The 26,088-nt window shown below is 57.3% G+C and overlaps 1 protein-coding gene across 2 annotated transcripts in view; it reads left to right on the forward strand.

Moving 5' to 3' along the window:
• UNC5B (unc-5 netrin receptor B) overlaps positions 1-13,790 on the forward strand; it is a 78,151-nt gene extending 64,361 nt beyond the window's left edge. The window contains exons 4-17 of one of the 2 annotated variants that reach the window (XM_072756237.1): positions 178-281; positions 1,031-1,211; positions 1,852-2,019; positions 2,788-2,952; positions 3,176-3,208; positions 5,192-5,386; positions 5,735-6,124; positions 6,786-6,873; positions 7,761-7,929; positions 8,071-8,304; positions 10,134-10,283; positions 10,927-11,091; positions 11,907-12,088; positions 12,911-13,790. In XM_072756237.1, coding sequence (XP_072612338.1) covers positions 178-281; positions 1,031-1,211; positions 1,852-2,019; positions 2,788-2,952; positions 3,176-3,208; positions 5,192-5,386; positions 5,735-6,124; positions 6,786-6,873; positions 7,761-7,929; positions 8,071-8,304; positions 10,134-10,283; positions 10,927-11,091; positions 11,907-12,088; positions 12,911-13,076 — 2,390 coding nt within the window. In that variant the 3' untranslated portion in view covers positions 13,077-13,790. The remainder of the gene's footprint in view (positions 1-177; positions 282-1,030; positions 1,212-1,851; positions 2,020-2,787; positions 2,953-3,175; positions 3,209-5,191; positions 5,387-5,734; positions 6,125-6,785; positions 6,874-7,760; positions 7,930-8,070; positions 8,305-10,133; positions 10,284-10,926; positions 11,092-11,906; positions 12,089-12,910) is intronic. The other variant, XM_072756236.1, reaches the window with a different exon arrangement.
• The last annotated feature ends 12,298 nt before the right edge of the window (positions 13,791-26,088 follow it).

A 26,088-nucleotide genomic window follows, 5' to 3' on the forward strand; every position in this document is an offset into this window, starting at 1 on the left:
GTGTAAGGGAGCTGCCCGCTTCCTCGCCATCTGGGCGGTGATGCATTTAGGATCCCATAGTCCCCCACCCTGGGAGGGCCCATTCCCTTGGTGCGCACTGCCACCTAGTGGCTGCAGCCGGGCGCTTCGGGCTTCTGTTCCGCCTAATTGTGCCCCGGGACCCCCTTCCTCCTCCAGACCTGCGCAAGAACTTCGATCAGGAGCCTCTGGGCAAGGAAGTGCCCCTGGACCAGGAGGTTCTCCTGCAATGCCGCCCGCCAGAGGGGGTGCCTGTGGCTGAGGTGAGCGGGGATGAGGGGAATAGCCAGGCGGGGTATCTACCGCCAGCCTCCCAGAGCTCGCCCCATTTCATAGATGGGAATTATCGAGGCTGGAGCCCGAGAAGGGAGCTAGCACCTCTGCAGAACTCAGCATGCGCTAGACCCTGGCTGGGGCCTCCAGAGGCAGAACCGGGAGGCATGGGGCCGAGCGGGGCCAGATCCCCAAGGGGCTGCTTGGGCGCACCCCAGGTTCAGTCTCTTGCAAGGGAAGTGCCTGTGGCCAGATCCTCCTTCCCCACCCGGAAGCCAAAGTCTCAGCTTTATGGATGCCAAAGGGTCTCGGAATGTGCGTGTCCGAGCCTGGATGCCCCCCACGTGGCCTTTGCCTCTCAGTGAAGGCCCACAGTACTAGCTAATGCTTATTGTACTTATGGGGAGTACTGTTCACACTTTCCACACTCACTTGTTTCATGCTTGAAACAGCCCGTGGTGTAGATGCTAAGAAATTCTGCTCTACGGTTGATGAAACCGAGGCTGGTGTAAGTCCCTTTCTGGGGCCATCCAGCTGGTGGGTGGTTGTCACAACCCCTGGGTTCTGCGGAGCCCAGCGCAGTGCCTGGCTCACGAAGGTGTTGCCTCACTGTGTCACCACCGTGTGTGGACGTGGATAGAACCCCTGTCCTGTTTACGGCCGGGCCGCCTCTCCCCTCCAGAGCGGGCCCCTGCCCGGATGCAGGTGAGCTCACGCCCCCACAACCGTGCTCCTACAGGTGGAGTGGCTGAAGAACGAGGACATCATCGACCCCACCCAGGACACCAACTTCCTGCTCACCATCGACCACAACCTCATCATCCGCCAGGCCCGCCTGTCAGATACAGCCAACTACACCTGTGTGGCCAAGAACATTGTCGCCAAGCGCCGAAGTACCACTGCCACGGTCACTGTCTATGGTACGGGCCCCACGTGGGGACAGCCTGACCAGGGGAGTGGGAGGGCCGAGGCCACGTGCCTGTCTCACCGCGTCCTGCCCAGGAGGCCAGCAGGACCCTGGAGGACAGGTGGGAGGATGGGCCCAGAGAGGGGAGGTGCCTTCCCCAAGATCACACGGCAAAGCTAGCGGTCAAGTCCGCACTCCGGGGTTTGGGGTTGGAACGGGGCCTAGTGTCCCAGCAGAGTGAGGAATCGCTGTCTGGGCCTGTAGGCTATTCCTTGCTGTTCTCTTGGGTGGGAGGGCCAGAGCTATAGCTGAGATGCCTCGAGTGTGCTAGAAAGAACCCTATATCGGGTTCCAGTCCCAGGTCCTCCATTACCGACGGCCTTAGGTAAGTGTCAGCCCTCTCTGGACCTCCGTTCACCATTGTACCATGAGAGCTGGAATAGGCCCTGACCTCCCTGGTCCACTCTGGTGCTGGCGGTTGCAGTCCCGATCTGGCTGCTAGTCACTGAGTCCCTCGTGCCACAACAGGAGGGGTCCAGTTAGGAAAGGCCACGGCTCAGCAGAAGGGCCGTGTCACTCTGGAGATTGGGGGGTGGGGGTGGGGCGCGGGTCACAGAGCCAGGCCAAGCGGGTGACACCCGCTGCCCTTGCAGTGAACGGGGGCTGGTCCAGCTGGGCCGAGTGGACGCCCTGCTCCAACCGCTGCGGCCGTGGCTGGCAAAAGCGCACCCGGACCTGCACCAACCCGGCCCCGCTCAACGGAGGCGCCTTCTGTGAGGGCCAGGCCTTCCAAAAGACCGCCTGCACCACCGTGTGCCCAGGTAAGGCCACGGGCCAGCTGGCATCCTACCCACACCCGGTCCCACCCCGGGCCCCGGCCCCGGGGTTACCCCACACTCAGGGTGGCTGCTCTCCCCACATCGTGGGGAGCGGAAGGTGCTGTCCTGGGGCCCATGGCCAGCTGAGCGGGCCGGACAGGATGGTGCAGCCTCTGGCCTCTCATTCTGTGCCCGGCCATGGGAGAGACAGAGACGGGGGCTCTGAGCCTCAGTCTGAGGGGGGCTCTTCTGCCCTCCGGGCTGAGGGTTCTCAGTGTCAGGCCCCAGGGCCAGGGTCCCAGCGCCCCCGAGGGGTCAGAGGAGCCTATGCTCCTGCCCTTAATGTAGACACATCTTGACCACCACCCCGAATCCCACAAATGTCCTCTGGTCTCCTCTCATCTTTGTCTCACCCTGTGCGTCCCTGTCTGTGGGTCCTTGCATGTCTGGTTTTGTCCCGTCTCTTCTGGTTTTATGTGAACAACGTGGTGTGTTTGCCCTGGGTTTGAGTCTGCGTGAGTGCTCTGGCTCTAGCTGTGTGAGTGACCTTAGGTGTGTATCTGTGTTGTGTGTGCCCCCTTGGTGCCCCTGAATGTGCTGGCACAGGGCTGTGTGGCTGGGGGTGGGTCTCTCCACGTGGTTTGTGTGTCGTGGGTTCCTCTCCTGCCATCATGCGTGCGTGGGTGCGTGGGGGTGTTGTGCACTGCTGTGCTCTGCACACGTAACGGTGCGTGCCTGTGTTCCTACGTGCTGGGTGCGGTGCTTCTGCAGTCGATGGAGCGTGGACAGAGTGGAGCAAGTGGTCGGCCTGCAGCACCGAGTGTGCCCACTGGCGCAGCCGCGAGTGCATGGCGCCCCCACCCCAGAACGGAGGCCGAGACTGCAGCGGGACCCTGCTCGACTCCAAGAACTGCACAGACGGGCTGTGCGTGCAGAGTGAGTCCTTGGGACAGCGGGCCCCGGGGAGGGGGCTTGAGCCGGATGAGGACCCCCCTGCCCCCAGCCAGCCCCAGGCCTCAGGTGCCGGCTGCAGTAGAGTAGCCCCTGGGGCCTCTGCCCACCCGCCCCATGCATCATCTCATCTGCACGTTTCCTATCACCTTCACCATCCTTTCTCTGCCACCCATGTCATTGTCTTTCCCTTTATTTCCCTCGACAGATAAGAAAACTCTAAGTGACCCCAAAAGCCACCGTAAGTCCCATTTCATGGCTGTCCTCTTTCCTCTGGGGATCCTTGGTTCTCCTTGGCTGGCTTTTCCAGGGTGTGGGGTGCAGGGTAGGGTGGGGGACAGGGAGACTTGAAGGTGCCCCCTCACCAGCCCTCCATGGGGTCCCCGGCCCCCAGTACCGCACATGTCACGGCCTCCATCCCGCACAGACTGGCGGGCCCGCAGCTGACAGGAAGGCCACCATCTCCACCCTCCCATTATAGGAGAAGCTGAGTCTCAGAGTGAGGAGGGGACTTACTCGAGGATCCAGCCAGATTTGAACCTAAATAGTTATATGGCCAAAGCTGGTGCTCTTAGCCTTGTGCCCTCAGCCTTCCTCTCTGCAACAGAGGCAGCACGCAGGCCCACGCCCACCGTCCTGGTGCCCCTTACTATACCCCCAACAGTAGGACTAGGTTCTCCAGGAAACCCACGGCCCAGCGTCAGCCCCAAGGGACTGGTCCACCAACTCCCCCAGGCTGTGCCGTAGCAGCACCAGAGCAGTAAAGCTGCTTAGGCAGGTTGACTTGTGGTAATGAAACCATAATTTCCAAATAATTCAGAATCATAAAAATCAAGCAGTGAGGCCCTGGGCCCAGCTCACGGAGCGGGGGTTGGGGGGGGGTGGGCTGGTGACCCCCCCCAGTCGTCAGGGAGACCATCAGGAGGCAGAGCCAAGCCCCGAGGGCCTCCTGTGGCAGCCCTTCACCCCTCCCCCTGGGTGCTGGGATCCTCTGGGGAGCCCAAGAATGAGGGCCTCTGGGGAGAGATGGGGCCCGAGAAGGTGACAAAAATGGGCAGACACCAGGGAGGTGGGTTTGGGAGGGTCCAGGCAAGGAAAGCAGGAGGGGAGACTGGAATTTGCTTCCTGGAGCTCCCAAAACAAGCAAGAGGGAAGAGCAGGCATCTTGGCTCTGGCCGTGGGCTGTCCAGTGTGGTGGCCGCTGGCCACCTGTGGCTCTTTCGACTTCTAGTTAAGTCAGTTAAAATTAAATACACTTGTGAAGACTAGTTCCTCAGTGCCTCTGGCCACACTTTAGTTGTTCATGAGCCACATGCGGCTGGTGGCTGTCATGGGACCACACAGACATAGAACGTGCATCATTGCGGAAAGTGTGGTTGGACGGCTCCGCCGTGGACGCTGCCTGGTGACCATGACTCGTTCCTGCCTGGCCCCTGTAGAGCTCTTTGCAGCTGTGTAGCAGCCTGCCGGGGGGAGGGACGTGTAGCAGTGGGTGGCCTCCCTGAGCCCCTTCCTCCTCCCACCTGTTCACCTTCTCTCCACCCCATCACCTGCATCTCATTATCTCCTCCTGCTCCCCCTCTGCCTCCACCCCCCACCCTCAGCATAGGTTGCGAGTTGAGCTCAGGATGGCCGCTTGCAGAGAGTCCTGGGAGCGGGGACCTCGGGCCCTGGGATGTGCTGCAGGCTGCGACGGGGCCCTGAGCTTACATCCTGGCTGGGACAGGACAAACTGAGCCGCAGCCCTTGTCTCTTTCTCAGCAGTGAGCAATGAATTCACTGTTGGGACTGACCACGAGTCGTTTTGCCTCTCCTCCTGCGCCAAGAGGGAAGCAGGACAGGGGATTTGAGACCCTTTTACTTGTAGAGACTGATGCACAGAGCAGTTCAGGCTTGTCTGAGGTCCCAGCCAGTTGTGGCAGGGCTCAGACCAGGAGCTAGCATAGTGCAGGTCTGCCCCAGGACCTGGGTCTCTGTCCCCAGACTAGGATCTCTATCTGGGGACCTGGGTCTCTGCCCTGGGATCTGAGTCTCTGCCCCCAGACTTGGGCCTCTACCCCAGGACCTGAGTCTCTGCCCCCAACCTTGGGTCTCTGCCTTGGGACCTGGGTCTCTGCCCCCAGATGTGGGTCTCTACCCTAGGATTTGTGTATCTGCCCCCAGACTTGGGTCTCTGCCCCAGGTCTCTGCCCCTGCCCCTCACACAGCCCTCCTGTGCCCGCAGTGCTGGAGGCCTCGGGGGATGTGGCTCTGTACGCGGGCCTCGTGGTGTCCATCTTCATCGTCGTGGGCGTCCTCATGGTGGTGGGGGTGGTGGTGTACCGCCGCAACTGCCGGGACTTCGACACAGACATCACCGACTCGTCCGCCGCCCTCACTGGCGGCTTCCACCCCGTCAACTTCAAGACTGCAAGGCCCAGTAAGGACCTGGGAATACCTGGGGTGACGGATGCAGGCAGGGGCACCCAGAGGGGCACAGCAGCTGGCCAGAGCAGCCAGACTAGAGCATGGGTTCCTGCTCCCTTCTGAGGTTTTTCTAGACTTTGCTCCACAGATGATTGCATGAGTGTAGGTCAAACAGACCCAGAGAAGGGAAGGGGTAGCCGGGTGGCGAGTCCCCAAAGCTTCCTGCTGCGACGGTAACTGAGCCTTCAGCAGCTGAACATTTGGGTGGGATTTTGCAACAGAAGGGTCCCCAGCAGGAGCAGAGGACAGGAGTGGGCCAGCGAGGCACAGCTGGGTCTAACCATAGCCCCAACCCCTGCAGACAACCCACAGCTCCTGCACCCGTCTGTGCCTCCGGACCTCACGGCCAGTGCTGGCATCTACCGCGGGCCCGTGTATGCCCTGCAGGACTCCGCGGACAAGATCCCCATGACCAACTCCCCCCTGCTGGACCCCTTGCCCAGTCTCAAGATCAAGGTCTACAACTCCGGCACCACCGGCTCTGGGCCAGGCCTGCCAGATGGGGCTGACCTGCTGGGGGTCCTGCCACCTGGCACATACTCTGGCGATTTCACCCGGGATGCCCACTTGCTGCACCTGCGCAGTGCCAGCCTCGGCTCCCAGCAGCTCCTGGGCCTGCCCCGTGACCCGGGGAGCAGCGTCAGCGGCACCTTTGGCTGCCTGGGTGGGAGACTCAGCATCCCCGGCACAGGTGGGCTCCCGCTCTGCTGGCCTGTCAGCATGGCCTCAGCATGTCCTTCTGGGCATCCCAGCACCCCCTCCACCAGCAGAAGATAGGACTTCCCTGATCCCATTTCTCAGATGGAAAACACAGGGCCCAGGAGGAAGAAGGAACTATAAAATAGAAGTCTTGGGGTCTAGGCCTTTCTCTGCCTCTCCAAGGCAGGGGAACCCTGGGCCAGCCTCCCAGTAAACCTCATCTGTTAAGTGGGAGAGAGTACCTCTTTGAAATTCAGCAGACCCACAGAGCACTGCTGGGAAGGCAAGGCTGCCCATCTCGGGTTGCAAAGCCATCAGTTGATCGTTTCCCAGAGTCACACTGATTTAAGGCTGCAGCTGGCACTGGGACCTTCCAACTTTGAGTCTTTGCCCCATCTCCATACCCCGTCACAGTGCCAGCGGCCCCCCTGTGCTACCAGACAAACCTCCTGCTGTCAGTGACTGGGCTGTCCTTGTACCTACTCCCCAGAGCTTCTCTCCCCAGCCCTTGCTGTTGACCACCCAGATCTTAGGAGGTGTCTTTCTCCCCACACTGTCCCAAGCTAGGAGCCACCCCATGCTCCCCAGCTGCCCCCTATTCTAAGCTCTCAGACTCCCTCCAGCTCCTCCCTGCTGACCTCTTCTCCCCCTAGGGGTCAGCCTGCTGGTGCCCAATGGAGCCATCCCCCAGGGCAAGTTCTACGAGATGTACCTCCTTATCAACAAAGCAGAAAACACCCTGTGAGTAGAGAGACCCCGGTTCCAGTGTGGGCTGCCCTCCACCCCTTCCTCTCCCTGCTGCCCGTCCACCCTGGGTTCAGATATCACCGTCCCCCACTCTGCACCTGATCCTAAGGCCAGAGGGGGTCCTTCAAGGAAGGCACAGACAGACCTTACTATGTCCGCACATAAACTGTACAAAATGAGCACAACAAATCATAAAACTGAAAAGCAATTGACCAAGTAGCTACTTTATGACAAGACGTTAATATCCTTACTATGTAAAGAGGCTTTAGAGACCAGTAAGAAAAATTGAACATTTCATTACAAAAATGGAGGATGTGAACAAGCGATTCACACATAGTCTCTGATGCACCCACCCTCACACGCACACACACACATACACACAGGCTGATAGATTGTGAAAAAACACTCAGCCTAATTTGTAGTCAAAGAAATAGTCATTCAAACAGCCAGAAGATATGAGTTTTTTGCTTCTTGAATTTACAGATTTGTTTTCAAATGATAAAACCTTCCTACTGACAAAGGCGTGGGAACTCGGCCTCCCATGACGTGCCCGTGGAAGGCTAGACGGGTAGCAGCTTTCCAGAGGGCAGTTAGCAACCCTTGTCAGAAACATCCCAGGAGTACAGAACCTTTGAAAATGAGAACAGAGATATGGCTGCGAGAACGTGGCAGCGAAACAGCAGAAATCTGAGAACAATCTTGAGGCCTGTGCCATCCTTGTGCCTCTCCTTAACCCCTGACCTCTGGGAGCCCAGGGCTGGAGACCTGCCTTCGGCCACCCAGGAGCCAGGGCAGAGGTGGGAGCCCCGCACCAGCCCAGCCGTTGCTGAGCTCCCCACCTCGCCTCACTGCCTCCCTCCTGCCCTCTGCTGTCTCCCCAGCCCGCTTTCAGAAGGGACCCAGACAGTCCTGAGCCCCTCGGTGACCTGTGGGCCCACGGGCCTCCTTCTGTGCCGCCCCGTCATCCTCACGGTACCCCACTGTGCTGAAGTCAGCGCCGGCGACTGGATCTTCCAGCTCAAGACCCAGGCCCACCAGGGCCACTGGGAGGTGAGGAGCCAAGACTGGGGGGCCGGGGCCGCCATCCCAACCTGCTCTGAGAGGCCTCAGAAACGGAAAGAAGGCCCAACCTGGGTGGACCTCTCCACGGCCTTGTGACCCGCGTGCCTCACCCCCGCCGTCACCCTGCAGGAGGTGGTGACTCTGGACGAGGAAACCCTGAATACCCCCTGCTACTGCCAGCTAGAGGCCAGGTCGTGCCACATCCTGTTGGACCAGCTGGGCACCTACGTGTTCACTGGTGAATCCTATTCCCGCTCGGCAGTGAAGCGGCTCCAGCTGGCTATCTTCGCCCCTGCCCTCTGCACCTCCTTGGAGTACAGCCTCAGAGTCTACTGCCTAGAGGACACCCCTGTGGCCCTGAAGGTAAGGCCGGGCCATAGGCACCACCCAGCGCTGGCGCCCCTGGCTGACCAGCTGTCTGGAACCTTCGGGATCTCCCACCCCAGAATCCTGGCACCCCTCTACCATCGTCAGCCTCATTCATCGTTCATTCATCGCTCAAACACTGAAATGGCATCAGACCCTCGAGACACGGAGATGAATCAGGCACAGCTCTGCCCTCACTGAGCCCCAGGCCAGAGGCGAGGAAACAGGGGGCCCACTGACAGGGGGCTGGGAGGAGGAGGTCTGGGAAGGCTTCACAGCACAGTTAGCCTTAGACCTATGCCCTGAAAGCCAAGGAGGGGTGCCAGGCAGAGCAGGGCAAAGGGCATCCCAGCCCACAGAGCGGCTAACCTGAAGGCTGGCGTGTCGTTCCAGTGTGGCCAAAGCATGCAGGGGCTGTGCGTGCGTGAGTGAGGGGGAGAGATGGGCCAGGCTCAGCTCCCCAATAGACCCGGGAGCCGAGTTCAGGAATTTGAGATCTATCCAGTGGGCAGGGGCAGGTGCTGTTTTGAAAGCCCCTGAGCTGTGTTGCGGGAATGGGTAGACAAGAGGCAGAGAGGCCAGTTGGGAAGTTGCATCTGGACCCTGGACAGCAGGCAGTGACAGCAGTGAGGACAGGGGTGGCTACTGTATAAGTAGAATGGACAGGGCCAGCGACCGATTGGAGGAGGGGGAGAGGAGAGGTGCCAGGGCTGACTGCCAGGTTCCCACTATAGGCCAAAGGAGGTTGCAGCAGGGGCGAGTGGTTTGGAGCAGGGAGGGCAGAAAGGTGAAGGGGTCAGATTTGAGCACATAGAGCCTGAAGTGGCAGGTGTGTTAGTACTACCCTGTCTCCCGTCAGCCTCCAAGGCCCTGTCCATTGCCTCCCCAGCCCCCCACCCCTGAGTTCCTAGGACCTCAAGCTCATCCTAACACTGGAAAAACACCACCCCTTGGCCCCATGTAAACCTTCTCCTCCTTCCATCCACTGCTTTGCGAAGCTTCCAGGCCCTTTCTGTAGCTCCATGGTCTGTGGTCTCCGCTAGCTGCTGTCTCCCAGGCTCACGTGACTTGTCCCAGACTACAAGTTGCGTACTGAGACAACATAAAGTGTAAAGGCCTCACAGGAGAGTGAGTGTCTTCTGCTGGGCCAGGCTGGCCTGAAATTCCAGAAGGCCCAGAATGGGCTGGAGGCTCTGAGCAATGCTCTTGCGGTCTCCATCTCTCAGTACAGGAGCAGGGCCAGTGTCCCGCTTTGGTCAGAGAATGGAAGGGAGGTCTGGAGGGAAGCTGCCACATTTTGGCTTGATGGCATTCCTTATCTCTTCAGTCCCCATTTGTCTGTCCATCCATATGTCCGTCCATCCATCATCCATCCCGCCTGCTGCCAATCTAGCTGTATACTCACTCACTCGGCAGTGCCTCTGTCTGTCCAGCCATCATCAACCATCCATTTGTCTTTCCTTCCATCTTTCTATTTATATACCCATCCATTTGTATATCCATCTGTACACCCGTCTGTCTGTATCTATCCATCCATTTATCATCTACCCATCCATCCATTTGTCCACCTATCTGTCCAGTCATCTATAAATCCAGTCATCTATCCATCTGTCCCATTATCTGTCCATCCATCCATCTATTCACACAGTATGTCTTCTCTGAGCCCTTAGCAGATGCCCAGCCCTGTGCTCAGTTGGGTGCCTGTGCTCAGTATCACAGCCTGGCTCCCTTGCCCGCATGTGTCCCCAGACCCCAAACTTGCAGCAGGAAGAACCCATTGGCCAAGTATGATGGGCTCCCCCTTCCCGTTGCCTCCTGGCCCACAGGAGGTGCTAGAGCTGGAGCGGACCTTGGGAGGCTATCTAGTGGAGGAGCCCAAACCCCTGCTGTTTAAAGACAGTTACCACAACCTGCGCCTCTCTCTACATGACATCCCCCATGCCCACTGGAGAAGCAAGCTGCTGGCCAAGTATCAGGTGAGGGCTGGGCCAAAGGAATTGTGGGAGAAGGAACCTGGGGAGGGGGAGCATTTGAGGGGCTGCCCAGAGAAGTCTACTTCCATCCCCAAGCCTTGGCCCAGCCTCCTTCCTCTAGCCTTGCCCCTCATTCCCCGAGTCTCTGCCTCCCTCCCACACCACTCTCCAGGCTCCCAGTCATCCTTAGGCACATCCCCAAGTTCGGTGCCACTGGCAGCCAGGCTCCCCTCCACCCCATCACACACTCCCACATGCCAGTGTCTATACACATCATTTTCAAGGAGGCCTTACCACCTCTAAAAGTGTTTGTGCCCGGCAGACTATCCAGAGCAATCTTGGATGGTCACATCCCTGTGCCCACACCAATCCACACAACAATGAGGCTTCCAGCCCAGACATACCTGCACATGTGCACACACATGCACACACACACACACACACACACACACGCATGTATCCAGGCTTGTGCCTTCTCCCCTATATGCTCCCCCTCTCTCAGCTGAAGGGCCCTTGGAGAGGCCCACACTGCCCCTTGAGAGGGCCCAGCACTCCCTGAGGCTGGCCTCTTTCCCACCTCTGCCTCCGTTCCCTGAGGGCAGGGCAGGCTAGCCTCCTATCCTTGACCCTGCTGCCCCTCCCACAGGAGATCCCCTTCTATCACATCTGGAGCGGCAGCCAGAAGGCCCTGCACTGTACTTTCACCCTGGAGAGGCACAGCCTGGCCTCCACAGAGCTCACCTGCAAGATCTGTGTGCGGCAGGTGGAAGGGGAGGGCCAGATCTTCCAGCTGCACACCACTCTGGCAGAGGTGAGGCCAGAGGACACCAACTCTGTGGGGCCAGGGGTTGGAGCATTCAGAGCCCCATGCCCCCCTCCCCCAGCTGGGTGGGAATGCTGTCTCCCATAAAGCTCTGTCCCCTTCACCTCCCAAGTCTGAGCTGGGACCTGGGCATGTTCTGCTAAGAGCTACCACTTACCGAGTGCCCGGTGCTGTGCTTGGCCTGTGCCAGGCAACATAGATTACTTCGCTGAATCAGAAAGTAGGTTTTAGGGAGGACAGATACCGCCGACCTGGGATCAGGTCAGCACTTGGCTCACGCCTATGGTTCTCCCCTCCCTATAAATCCAGATTGAGGTTCAACAAAACCCAGTCCACCCAGGACAACAGTGCTAATACCTCCTTGCAGTGCAGCGTAAAGAGCGCTGACTATGGGCCTAGACGCAGCTCTGCCCCTAACTTGGCATGTGACGTGGGCAAGTCACTTCCTCTTTCTAGACTTCATTTCCACACATGTAAAAGTGGGTCTGTGTGGATTCGACCATGGCTGAGGCTCCTTGTGGCTTTGTAATCGAGAGATTGCATCAGCATTAGCCTGGGACAGTGCAAGAGCATGGAACGCCCCGAGGGCTGTGGGTTGGGCATGCAGCCCCGGCCCTTGGAAGCTAACCTTCCAGGGGAGGAGGCCTTTGACTGAGCAGCTGGAGCCTGCCCAGGATGTGGGGAGTGACCAGAACCTCTGTGATTGCACAGACCCAGGGCAGGAAGGTTGAGAGGCAGATGCCAGTACTATGCATGTGGGGGAGCCCTCGGCCCCTCTCAGACCTTGCCCCCTCCCCTTCCAGACTCCTGCCGGCTCCCTGGACACCTTCTGCTCTGCCCCTGGCAGCACAGTCACCACCCAGCTGGGACCCTATGCCTTCAAGATTCCACTGTCCATCCGCCAGAAAATATGCAACAGCCTGGATGCCCCTAACTCGCGGGGCAATGACTGGCGGCTCTTGGCGCAGAAGCTCTCCATGGACCGGTGGGTGTCAGGCCAGGCCCGCCCCATCCCAGCCTCCCTGGGTCCCCAAGGGGCAGGTGGGGCAGGCAGCCCGGCAGTCCAGGATCAGATCCCTCCATCTGGGGTAGATCGGGAGCTCAGGCGTGGGTGTGCTCAATCTGAGAAGCCCATTCTTTGAGGAGTGCCGTGCTCAGAGCGCTGGCCTGTGGGGATCGGGTGAAACCAGGTGATCACCATCTGCGCCCCCATGCCCGGGACAGAGCAGGTGTTCTGCAAATGTTTGCCAAGTGACAGGGTATATATTTTGGTGTCAAAGCCCTTTTGGAGAACTTAAAATGCTGGATAAATATAATGGCAATGATAGTCCTTATTACTACATTATACTTTCTGAGAAACCCTTTGATACACCTGCATTGAGCAGATACCACATGCAAGACCCCTTACTGGAAATGGATGGGCTTCACAAAGAGTCTAAGGCTTTGTTCCTGCTCTCAGGAGAGCGTGGGGGGCAAGACCCAGCAGGGAACGATGTGGGAGGAGGAGCGAATGCAATGCTAGGTTCGGACAGTCTCTCCCGGGGACAGTCTCTCCCGGGGCCGGTGTCTTTCAATGGTAGTGCTAACGGTGATGACAGACAGTGATGAGCAAGACTGTTTCCATCTTAAAGATGAGGAGGCCAAGGCTCCGAGAGGAGCAGTGGCTTGCCCAGGGCCACACAGCCCCCCAACAGAGGGGCTAGGGTTATGGGAGCCTTCCCACCTCCCCCGGTGCTCTCTCCATTTCCCAAGCTCCCTGGAGGTGCTGGGTATTTGGGGAGCCCAATGGCCTCCTTCTCTCCACCAGGTACCTGAACTATTTTGCCACCAAAGCGAGCCCCACGGGTGTCATCCTGGACCTCTGGGAAGCTCTGCAGCAGGACGATGGGGACCTCAACAGCCTGGCGAGTGCCTTGGAGGACATGGGCAAGAGTGAGATGCTGGTGGCCATGGCCACTGATGGGGACTGCTGAGCTGCCCCGGAACCAGAACCGTGGGCTGGGAGGGTGGGCAGGAGGCGATGCAAGGAGGCCCCGGGCAGCCTCCTGAGAGGTGGAGCAGCCTCCGCTACCCCCCAGAACTCAGAGCCGGAGTTGCTCCCTCCTCCCCACCTCGCCCCACTCCCAGACCGTGACCAGCCTTAGCAAATCCATGTACTCCGTTGTTGTCTGGAGGAGCCAGTGCTCCTTCTCCACCCCCTGCTGTCCCTCGTGCCCTCAGATCTCCACGCGGGAACCACCATGAGGCCTCTGGAGGCAGCTGGGTGGGTGGGGCTCTCCACTCCTGCCACCCCACCAGGCCGCCTCCACCCTGGGAGTTCTGGGTTACCTTTGTTGTAGTTGCGTCCTTCCAGTTTCTTCCTCGGTTCCTGGTGTCTCCCTCTCCGCCACCACCCCGCCCTGAGCCCCCTTCCCCTTTCACGCCGTTTTCCTCTTTGAAGAGTCAAGTACAATTCAGACGAACTGCTTTCTCCTGTCCAAAGCAAAAAGGAAAAGGAAAGGAAGAAAGACACTTCAGGCCGCTAGTCAGGCTCCAAGAAGAAAAAAAGAGCAACGCCAAAACCACAAGGGAAAAGAAAAACCCAGTTTCTTAGGAAACGCACATGATTTATTATCCAAATATTTGGATAAGTCCTTTTTAAGAAAAAAAAAGAAAATGAAAAAAACAACACAAAAAAAAATAGAAAACTCTTTTCTTGAGTGCGGGTGAGTGCAGGCTTGCTCACGGTTCTGGCCAGGAGTGAGCGTGTGAGTGTGTGAGTGTGTGTGCGTGTGTGCAAGAGAGATTATCAGGGAGAGAGAGAGAGAGAGACAGAACAGGGAACACCTTGCTGCTAATGATTCCATCTTAGACTAATTCCTAAAAGGCCTCAGTTTCCCCAATTGTACAGGGTCAGATGGGGTTTTAGCCATGGTACCACGTTTCCCTCTAAAATCTTAAGCAGATGCCGAATCTGTAAAGCCAAGGAGCCCTGAGGTCTGGAGTGGGGTGGGGTCATCCTGTCCTCCCACCTCCCCAGGCAGGTGCCCCACAGGCTCCCTGGGCCCCTGGGGAGTGCAGATTACAAGGCCCTGGGGTAGAAAGTGTGGGCAGGCCATGCTAGCTGTGAGCCAGGGACAGGGTCTCCAGTGTCCCCCTCTGGGGGCTCCCGGAGAAGGGGACAGGGCCCAGAGGTGGGGCCCCAAGCAGAGAAAGAAGCCGATGGGAAAGGGGAGGGATGATGAGAGTCTCCTGGGGACACTTCTCTCCCTCACCCCAGGGTGGGACCAGCCAGGTCACCCATCTGCCCGGCACCCCTGAGGCTAGGTGAGCTGGAGCACATTGGCGTTCTGTTAATGCCCAGGAATCCAGAAACTGTTCCTCCCCAGCCTCAGTTGGCTGGGGAGGTTCATCCATAAGACAGAAGGGATGGATGAGAAGGCCTCTAACAGCAGAAGCCTGAGCTTCTGGGCCCCAGTGTGGCTTTGAAGGCCATGTCAGCAGTCAGCTCTGCGGGCCAGGAGGCTGGGAGGTAGGTGGCCTGCCTGTGTTGTTCCACACGCCCGCCCCAGTGGACGAGCACCTGGGGAGGGCTGTCTTCCAGCTCTGACCCCCACTGGCACCTCCCTCAGCCCGGGTCTCGGCCTCCTTCTGCAGTCTGTGAACAGGCAGGGCTGCCAGAGGGGAGGGGCCAGTACCCCCTCACCAGCCTGCTCCAGGATGTCCAAGGGGCCATCAAATCAAGGTCCCTTGTTGACCAGCTAACAGTGGCTGTGACCAGGCTCTTAGAACTGGCACAGAGCCTCATCACAGGCCTCTTGCTCCTCTTTGGCACCCGGGGCAAAGCAGTGTCAGCCCCCGCCCCCGGACAGCTCTGGGCGGGCACTGACCCCAGGGCTTGCCCAGCTCGTCCGTGAGCAGCTGCTGGGACCAGCCTGGGCGTATCCTGGCCTTTGAAAGTCTAGTCTCCTGGGAGGAAAGCAGATTTGGGGGCTCCAGTCCCATTTGGTGTCCCTGCCATGGACTCTGGGGCTTATGGGGGTTCTCAACCACCTACCTACCCAGCCTCCCAGGGGGTAGGTCAGCCACGGGCAGACAGGCTGGCTGGGTTCGAGAGAGGAGTTTTTGTATAGGGCCGCTGAAGGAGCCAGGCCTGCATTCGGGGCTGGGCAGCAACAGCTCTTCACTCCAGTGCCTTTGTGGTGTTGCCTCAAAGGCAGCGAACCTTCCTGCCAGAGGTGCCCACCGCCGTGGGCTCAGCATCCCTGATGACTCCGAGCCTGCGCTGTGCAAGCCTGTGTGGCAACACGGCCATGGAAGCAGCCTAAGCAGTGCCGCTGCACCCTTCCCGTTCAGTCCCTACAGTGCCCACAGGCAGCCCGGGGTCCAAAGACCAGCACATTCCAGCCCCAGCTGTGCCATTAGCCTGCTGCGTGACCCCAGGCATAGGACTGCCTTCTCTGGGCCTCACTTCCTCTTTACACCTACAGCTACCGTCTGACTCCCTTTGGGTCCTGACACGTGGCCACTGTAGGTTGCTGGTGGGGGGAGGTTGGCCATGGTCCCCCATGCCCCTCCTCTCTGCCCGGCTTGCTCAGCACCCAGGAGGGGAGCCCCTGGTGGATGAGGCCAGGCCAGCTGCTCACGTGCCATTTCTTAGCTGATTTTCAGAAACTGTGTACCGGGGCCTGGGGCACAGAACCGATAGGCTGGAGCCTCCTGGGAGGGTTCGAACTGCCTGGCTTTATAAGAAACGCCTGGAAAGGGTTGGCTGGGCTCCATCCAATCAACCCTCTGCTGAGGCTGCTGTGGCTCTTATCCCACACGGCCCGCCTTAGGGTAGGATCAGGATTTCTCCTCTGTAGACCTTAGAGGCCTCCCTACGTGGCCCACGGACCCCACAAGGGGCAGACCAGGGCCCCACCCCCACCCCCCACAGGGCTTGCAGGGGCCTCGCGTGGGTGTTTGTCTCTCATCTCTGGGGCGTGTCTGCACGTGCATGCATGGGTGTGCCCTTGTGCGTGTGCTTTTGTCTGCAGGCACATCAGGGTGTCCATCCAGGAACATGTCCCCACCTAGGTGTGAGCATGTGACTTCTCTGAGTCCACAGGGTCCATCGGCGTATCCTCTACGTGCCTCCCCCTCTGCCTTCTCTTGCAGTGAGCCAGGCTCCAGAGCTCCGGGCCAGGGGTCCTCCTGAGGGCGTGGCGGGGGGGGGGGCTCTCCAGCTCCTGGGTGCTCCAGAACCCTCTGGTCCCCTTTTCCCCAGCAACCAGGCAGCTGAGTCAGGTCCCTTAGTAGGCCCCCTGAGGGAAGGTGACCAGGAGTTTGGGTGCAGGGAGCAGCTCTCCTGGGGGCAAAGGGCTGGACCCCCTGCCTGGGCCATGGACATGGTTACATGTCCCGGGGATGTAGGGCTGCAGGGATGGCCTGATCCCACCGCCGTTTGTTCTGTAAACTTCAACCTGTAAATAAAGTTTAGCATTCCTATTGTAACAAAATTAATTTTTACAAAATAAATTATATTTCCTAGTCTAATAAAAAAATTGCAGTTGTATTCATGGTGTCTTCTTAACTATCTGGCAGTGAGTGGAATGACCCACTTTGCTTTTCTCAAAGTTCCATGGGTTTGGGATTGGGTGGTCACCGTCAGAGCTCTCTGAGCTCCTGGAAAGGATCGAGCTCTACTGCTTCATTTTACAGAAGGGAAAGCTGGCCCAGAGAGAGATAGGACTCCTCTGTGGTCACACAGCAAGTTAGAGTCCGTGATGGATCTGGATCCCAATCCCTGCTCCCCAATCAGCAACATTAATGCATAAGCATTCACAGAACATGTTCAGGAGTCAATCATTTGAGCCTGCTGTGGGCCAGGTGATAGGTGGGCTTGAAGCCCCCAGCATCCCTTTCTGCCTACAAGAAATGCAGAAGGGCTGAGCCTGAGAGGTCAGTTTAGAGCACTCACCTAGAACACAATGGTGCACGTAGATAGGGATTGATGGGTGGGCTGGGATCACATAACTTTGGACCCAAGGCCACTACGCATGGTTGGGCAGGTTACACACTGGACAAGAGTGCCATAGCTAAAGGGGAGAATGGTGCCTTCCCCAGGTTGTAGACCTGTGTGTTTACTATGAGATGTTTCCAGCAGGTGGCAGTAAAGGTTCGTTCTAATAAAATCAACATATTGGTGTTAATCTTCCTACATATGGAAGTATCTTGAAGGGGCATATTTTTCTGCTTTGCACACAGGTGTGGTACGACTGGCAGGGGCCCTGTTAGCTGGTCGTCAAGCCTCCCTATGTGAACTGAGTCCACTCCCAGCATTTTCTAGCTTGCCGTGTCTGCTTCGTGGTGGATTCTATGATATCTGAGGTTTGGCATGAAAGTACCCTCTGGTCTCATAGTGGAGACCCACAGTGTCCATCAGCACATGAAAGACTCTCAAGTCCTGAGAGAAGAAGCTGGTGTCCTCATATTATTTTAGTGTGTCCCCGATGTATTTGGCCATAGACCCCTTTTTAACCTCCATGCCCTGAGCTGTGAGGTACCTATAGGCCTGCCAGCTCTGACTTCCAGGGACCTGTGGCCCTGGGATGTGTGCCAGGTATCGCCTGGCTGTCCCACAAGGGGTAGGGAGCACATGTGGGCTAGGTCCTCTGGGAGCTTGTGGCCCAGTGGGGCAGGCAGGATGGTCAACGCCCACTTGCACATGCAGGCACACAGACCCACCCCTGAGATGGTCATCATTCCCTGGAGACCCAGGGAACCTGGAGCATTCACATTCGTCCATGGGGGGGGGGAGCGTGTAGGAAGGGAAGGGAGGTACAGCCTGAGATGAGGCAGCAGTGCAGGGAAGGAGAGGGCAGAGTCAGGTGTGGGACGGTTATTTCCTACAAGCAGCCCCTGCGCACAGGCAGATTGTCTAATGTCCCCCCAGGAATCAAGGAAGCCCATTTAAACCCCCTACCCTCTGCCCACTACCTAAGCAGAAGGGCCTCTCCTTGCCACCTGCCCCTTGTTGGGTGCAAAGAATTCTGGCCTAGGGCACAGGGACCTAGGTTCTAGTTCTGATGCTGTGCGGGTCACTGCTCCCTGGGCCTCAGTTTCCCTATCCATGAAATGTGGGCCTTGGATATGCTGGTCTGTAAGTTCCCTCTGGCTGGTATAGTTCTATAATTTAAGGGTCCTGCTTCTAGGTAGGGGTGTGACAGCTCCACCTGGTGGGCCATTATCTATCACAGACCCAGGGGTGACAGGAAAAACCAGAAGCCAGCAGTAAATGGGCTGGTTCTGACCCTATAGCCAAGTGGCTTCCGCAGGAGGTGCCCTAGATAGAGCAGGGCAGTGAGGTGACGAAGCTGGCACAGCCAGCGGACTTCAGGCCACCAGCTGCTGCCCAGGAAGGGTTGCTGGGTGTGAGTCGGGCACCAGCTGGCCCCCTCCACCACTAGGGGCCATAAGAAAACCCATTCCAACCCCAGCCTAGGGCTTGAGATCACACACATAGGAAGACCTCATCCAGTTCCGTTCAGCAAATTTGTCCAAACCCTCACCCATTTTAGTTCAAGACATGATACATGACTGTGGCTAAAAAAAAAAACAAAAAAATTGTAAGGAACAAAAGAATAGGTGAGAAGTAGAGGCCCCTCCTTCTGTCTCACCACCCCTTCCCTGGCTCCCTCCCTATCCCCAATCCACCCCCCCCCCCCACTTCCCGAGGCAATTGGTTCATTTTTTTTATATATCCTCTCAGGAAGATCTATGCAAATACAAACATATATTTGTACATGTAAATATTTAAATATAATGGATCTGATCCAAGAGTCTCAACCCCTTGAGGTACAAACATGAAATAGTTTTATTTTTCCAATAACTGCTCGGAAATTCATTTTGCCGACATTGTGTTTCCCACAGGATAACAGGCTCCCTTAATGATGTCCCCATGGAAGTCCCTAACTCCCCCCCCACCCCACCGCTGTCATTAAGACGGTCTCTATCTCATTTGGGTTGCTAAGGCTCAACCCATTCATCTCTCGGAACTCCAGCCTCCTGTTTAACTAAAGCCCATGGAGTGCCTGGCATAGGCCGCTGGGGGCTGCGGCTGCCTGCCCTCCACACCCCTTCCCTTCACAGCCTCCGCCAACCTCTCTCAGCTCCTTCCTCCCTCCCGGCCTCCTCCCTCAGCACCAACCGGGCAAGGGCTGCCAGCCAACCCATCACTCTGCATTGGGCACAGGCATCCCACACCGGGAGCCCAGCCTTCTTAGCACTGGGTCCTGGAGAATTGGGTGGCTGTCCTCAACCACAATCCCCGCCCTGCCTTCAACACTCCAGGGACAGGAGGAGCTCGAGATTTGGAGCCCCCCAGTCCTGACTTTTCCAAACACAAGCTGGCGGAGCACAGAGTGTGGCTCCACGGCTCACCCAGCACACTGTGTCTGTCGATCACTCTGGGGCACAGGGGAGGGGTGGCACATGCTGCCCTCCGAGCCCGTGGCCTAACCCAGAGACAGAAGCCAGGGGACAAGGGGGCCATGGGAGCTCAGAGAGGCTGCTGACCAAGCTGGGGGTGGAGAAGGGCTTTCTGGAACAGTAATAGTTTAAAGATTTTATTTATTTATTTATTTATTTATTTATTTATTTATTTATTTATTTATGACAGAGCATGAGCAGGAAGAGGGGGAGAGAGAGAGGGAGAAGCAGACTCTCCGCTGAGCAGGGAGCCCGGGATCACGATCTGAGCCAAAGGCAGATGCCCGACTGACTGAGCCACCCAGGCGCCCCTGGGACAGTGATATTTTAGAACACTGTGGTTACTTTCCCTGAGCCAGAGCTTCTCAAGTATGCATTTTGGGGAAGATGCTTTTAGGCGAAAGTTTGCAGCAATTTCTTTTCTGAAACTTCTTGCTAAGAGAACACACTGATTGATGCCCCTTAGCAGGTAATAGGCCAGATGTCAAGGCTGCTCCTGCCGCAGGTGCTGAAATGGCCTCGGGGCCCTCTCTCTGGGTGTGTCTGCTTCTGGGAGTGGGGGCTGGCAACCTCTCAGTGACCGTGATGCAGGAGATGGGGGTAATCCCGGGGAGGGGGCACCCGTGAGTCTGTGCTGTTCCAGCAGCCGTGAAGGCCTGACCCAGCCCAGGCCTCACTGCAAGTAGCTTGAATCTATCCATCCCAGCTCCTTGGCCTAGAAAAGCTTCCCCAGGGAGAGGGCCTGGGATACCTGGACATTCAACCAACATTTATTGATCTAATCCACAGATGGGCACAGCACAAGGGGTGCTGGGCGATAAATCACACCTGGACACAGCCCTCTAGCAGCTCACTGCAGAGCAAAAAGTGAGTTCCCATAGTACACAGGGACTGAGAAGCAGCCAGCCTGGGATGGGTACCCACACGGTACAAGCAAGGAGATGGGGTGGGGGTCATTCCGGCTGGCCCGCCTTGGGTCTTACCTTGGAAGCTAGTGGTGTCTAGACAGGTGGGGATCAAGGTAGAGGGTGGGGTCTACGGAACCACCAGGTAGCAGGAACTGCATGGCCATAGGTATGGCGTTGAGAAAGCTCATTGCAGAGGGATTGAAGGATCAGGTTGGGAGTGTGGGAGGGAGAGAGGGGCCATGCTGACCCAACTGCCATAAGCCACCCACTCCTGGCTCACGCAGATCTGTTCCTCGACATTGGAGTCAGCCTCAGGGCTTTGTCGGTAGGCCTGGGTCAAAAGCAAATATCTCCAGGATCCAGGCTGCTCCTTATATGAATAAGAGAAGCAGCCGTATCAGCACTTCACAGAGAAACGTGTCCTCTTGGCGGGTTCTTGAAACATAAGACCTTCTTAGCATATTGCCTGCTTCCCACTTTCGTTAGCAGCGTGGATCTCTACTTGAGTGAAACAGGAGGATAAATGGCCTCTCACACTTGGCCTCAGCACGCTAGGGAGCGATAGGGACTGGTGGAGACTGTAGCTCACTGGAGGCCACACAGCCCCCTGGAGGGGAAGGCCCTCGCCTTCTCCTGGCTCAGATTCATGGTTGCCGGGCAGGAGTGAGTGCCCAGGACTGCTCTACCCTTCTGCTTTTAGAAAACAGAAAACAGGATTAGGATTAGTATGTGAGATTGTTCCATTTGGCTAATTGTTGGCCCTATGTTTTCAAATACCATGTAGGTCAAACGAGACCCACCCAGTTCAGGATCTGCTGGGCAGTGGTGGGCTTTAGAAAGGCGTTGAAGAAGGGGAGGGTCAGGCTCAGAGCTGCTTCAGTTCAGGGGTGTGCTGGCTGAGACAGTCCTGAGCCCCTGGCCCTCGCTACAGACTGCCCAGAGGCCCCCTGCCTCGGCACCCCTCCTGCATCCCTCTGTGGGATGGTGGCCTCAGCTGGCCCTCTTCCCGGGAGCTTCCACACTGCCCGACGAACCCCAGGGCAGGGCTTAGCTGCCAGGCCCTGGGGTGCCTGCAATTCCCCTACCACCAGGTCCCCAGGGACAGATGCCTGGTGTTCAGACCAGTAAATATCATGATTACCCACGGGGGTTACAGTGGGCAGAGGCTGTCCCTGAGAACTGCAGGGCTTCACCAGGATCCACTTCACTGACCTTTAAGATAGCAGAGGTGGGGGTCCCTGGCCATCATCTCCTCCTCCGTTTCACCTGAGACCAGAATTCCCTCCACCATAGCCCAGACGGGGGCTTGTCCACACTCCACTTGACTACCTTCAGAGATGGTGAACACACTACTTACTAAAAGAATAATAATAAATGGCATTTATTGGATGCTTACTTATTTTCACTGTAGGGGCTAATTTTACCCTCAGCAATCCATAGGAGTATGTCTAAGTCTTATACTCCCTGACAGCTTTTCAAAGATTTGGGAACAGCTCTCATGCTCCAGCCTGGAGCCACTCCTCCTCCGTCCTGAGGCTTCCAGGTCCTCCTGTGGCCCGGCTCAGCACCCACCTGCCCTTTTGTGCTCCCTCTGCCTCCGGGCGGCCTGCCTCTGTCCCTTCGACTCCCACAGGGGAGCTACAGTGGGTCGAGCTCACAGGATGGTCAAGGCAGAGAGCCCCCAACAACCGGGAGGTGCTGAGCACGGGGGCTGGGTCTGACCCCCTTCTGGCTCCAGATCCCACCCCGTCCCCTTCCCATGGAGGGGGACAGCTGCCCTGTTGTAACCGGAGAGAGAGGACCCAAACTGATGGGGCGGATTTCGCGTTGAGAAGTGAAGACCTTCCTCCCTAGTGGCTTCTGCTGTCTTCATCAAGCAGGAGGCAGGAGGCAAGACCGTCTCAGTAGGGGGTGTGTTTAGGGGTGTGAGGTGACTGGAGGAGGAAGCAGGAGCTAAGACATGTCGCGGAACTGCTGCAGTCCATCTCAGGTTGGTAACCATGAATTCCAAGTGGAGCCGCTTGCCAGCTGGGGACTGGGGACTTTCTCCATCAAGGCTCAGTCTACTCAGATGTAGGTGGACACATCCAGGGTTGGCCAGTGGTGCTACTAGGAGACAAGCGACATGGGAGCTCGGGGCATTGCCAAGATGCTCCTGCAGCCATGGGCCATGGGATCTAAGCTGACTCAGGGTGGAGGGAAAGATGCTCCATGCATGGAGGGGAGACCGAGGGGCCAAGGGCTAGAATCTCCAGGAGGCCCTGAACTCTCCCAAAGGGAGCCGTGGGGGACACGTGGGTGGCTCAGTGGTTGAGCGTCTCCCTTGGGCTCAGGTCATGATCCCGAGGTCCTGGGATCGAGTCCCACATCAGGTTCCCTGCAGGGAGCCTGCTTCTCCCTCTACCTGTCTCTCATGAATGAATAAATAAATAAGATCCTTAAAAAGGGGGTTAGGGTTGAGGGAGCCTTGGGACACAGAGGAGAGGTAGTTAGAGTCAGAGGGCAGGTTTGAACTGGTGATATGAGAGCAGAGAATTAAGCTCGGCAGTTATGGTTGAGCCCCTGTCGCCCAGGATCCATGCGCCCTGCTTGGGGGCCCAGTAAGGCCCAGGGGGCAGGAAGCACGGCCTCCTGCACGCACTGCAGTGGCAGGGCATGGTCGCAAGATGGCCTGCCAACCCCATGCCTGGAGGCCTCAGCACCCGCCCCGCTGTGTGAATATGCAGGTTCTTCTCGTTGCTAATCCGCCTACAGGTCCGCGGACTTTAGCATAAGACCAGGAGCTGGTGTGACCACCCCCTCTGATGATGTCCCTGACCGGGCTCTGGAGGCAGTGAGGTGTCGAGTTGAGTCTTGGCTCTGCCACTTAGCAGCTGTGTGACTCTGAACAAGACACTCTCTGTATCCCTGGGTCCTCAGATGCCAAATGAGGCCAACTAGTGTCCCTATCTCATGGTGTTGTACATGGGACTCCAGTAGGGGGTCTCTGCAGGAGAGAGGTGGGGGGCAGCCAGAGCAGAGCTCCGTGAAGACCCCCCTTCTTTGCCAGGCATCAGGACAGCTCACTGGCCACCTACTCTGTGCTAGAATTGCTCCAAGTTAAGTTCTGGATTTCCTAAAAACATCCACCCAGCCCTGGGAGGCCAAGCACAGCCTGAGGGACTCCCACCGTCCCCCCACCCCCATCAGGGACAGCATCTGGGGAAGTCTTCAGCCCTTTGGGGTTTTTTGTGATTTCACTGTGGACAGTGGCTGTTTTGTCAGCTGTACTTAGTGTGTAGGATAGGAGCATCTCGGGGGAATCTGGCTGTTTGTCCCGATCTGTACATGGAACATCCAGGCTGCTGAGCAAGTGCAGATTCAAGGCAAGTCTCCCTTCCCCCCAACAACCACACAGGCCCTCCAAATCCTCCAAGACAGTGTCCCAAAGCCCCCCACAGCTCCCTCCTGCCCACGCCTTCCCCTCCTTTCGGGTAAGGCCCACGTGTCCTGGGCTGGGTGCTACAACGTGCGCGGACTCGGTTGGCTTAGGGAGGCAGGGCTGGAGCCAGGATGCTTCAAGGCCCAGAAGGGGGAAGATACCAAATTAAAACCTTGCAAAGGTGGATCTGTTGGGACGCCTGGGTGGCTCAGTGGCGTGATCCTGGGGTCCTGGGATCGAGTCCTGCATCGGGCTCCCTATGGGGAGCCTGCTTCTCCCTCTGCCTGTGTCTCTGCCTCTCTCTCTGTGTCTCTCATGAATAAATAAATAAAAATCTAAAAAAAAAAAGGTGGACCTGTTTTCTTAGGCTGGACGAATCAGTCAGATATTGAAGCCAAGGGGCCTCATCCATTGCTCTGCCCACGATCAGCGATCCTCACAGTCACCCCTCTACCCCGGTGGGCCCTGTTCCCCTCTCCTGCAAACCCTTAAGGAATGCTGTTCCATGGAATGGAATGCTGTTGCCTGCAGGGTGATGTCCACACTCCCGGTCCAGCTCTCAGGGCCACTCCTGTCCCTGCCCTTTCTCAGAGCCTTGCATCCCTCCCTCCACCGACAGGTCAGCACTCTTCCCTCTGCCTTTGCTTCAGCCTTCTGCTCCTTCTGGAAGGTCCTCTCTGCTGTCCTCCACGAGTCACAAGCATACCGAAGATTCTGTTCCAACGTCACCTCTCCTGAGAAATCCTTTGTAGAGGCCATCACAGGCTTGAGCAATGGTAACATGCGTGGGGTAGAAGGGCCCCCAGTGATCCCTGCAAACAGGTGACCCACCTGGAAATAGCCACAGGCCCTAGTTGGCCAATGGGCTGCTTAAAACAGGGCACAGTTACCAAAAAAAAGCAAAATTCCATACGTTTGCCAAACCTCCTCACTGTCTCCCTTATGCAGCCCCCCAGCTTCCCGCGTTCTAGCAGACAGTCTCTCCTTAGCTCTCCTGCCCACTGCTCCCTTGCAGTATAGTCAATAAACTTCTATCTCCTTTGTTCTGCCTCAGATGAGTTCTTTTACCACCCGGCCTCCACCAGATCGGGACACCCCCCACCCTTTCCCCTCCAGCCCAGTTCTTACCCTACCCACCTCCAGGCCCTTAGGAGGGGCACGTGGTGGAGCAGAAAGCAGGTGCCACCTTTCGAGTCAGACGTCGGGGGGCAGATACAGGTTCCACCATCCTGTGACCTTGGGCCAGCTACTTACTTTTACCAGCCTTGGACTTGCACCCTGTGAATAGGGCTAACAAGGATGGGAGGCCACAGTGAGGGTGGCCAGGTGCCCAGTTTGCTGACCTCCATCACCTGCCCACCAATGCCCCCACCACACTGTGCACACCCCTGCAAGAGTTTCCAATGTCCTCTGTATTTTCTGCCTCCCCCAGGAGGGTATAATCTCCTCCAAAACAAGACCCCAGCCCTTCCTACCTTTGGGCCTCTGCACAATTTTCACTCTCAATGTTTCTGACACCAAATGTATGAGCTTCCTGCTGCCGCACCCCCCCCCCCCCCCCCCGCCCTCCAACAACAACCAGTTCTTCCAGGCTCCTACAGGTCAGGTCACTTCTGACACTCACTACCTGCAGCTGGCATCCCAGAAGACTGTCCCCACTCAGGGGCACCTAGGTGGCTCAGTGGTTGAGCATCTGCCTTTGGCTCAGGGCATGATCCCGGGGTCCTGGGATCTAGTCCTGCATCGGGGTCCCCGGAGGGAGCCTGCTTCACCCTCTGCCTGTGTCTCTGCCTCTCTCTGTGTCTCTCATGAAGAAATAAATAAAATCTTAAAAAAAAAAAAAAGATTGTCCCCACTTCAGACACTAGTCACAAGTATGGGGTGTCTAGGGTATCCCATTTGTCCAACTTGACTATGAGGTGGGGGGTTGTAGGAACCTGTAGGAACAATACCCATCTCCAGTTTTAATAATTTGCTAGAATGGCTTACAGAACTCAGGGAAACACTTAACTTGGTATCAGTTTATTATAAAGGATACAGATGAACAGGGTCCAAGGTCCCAAGCAAAGGGGCTTCATTCCCTGTGGAGTTGAGGTGCACCACCCTCACAGCAAGTGGATGTGTTCAACAACTCCGAAGCTCTCTGAACCCTATCATTTACGGGTTTCTACAGAGGCACATAGGCATGATTAATTAACTCGGTGG

The sequence above is a fragment of the Vulpes vulpes genome, chromosome 4, assembly GCF_048418805.1.
Source record: "Vulpes vulpes isolate BD-2025 chromosome 4, VulVul3, whole genome shotgun sequence".
Lineage (NCBI taxonomy): Eukaryota > Metazoa > Chordata > Mammalia > Carnivora > Canidae > Vulpes > Vulpes vulpes.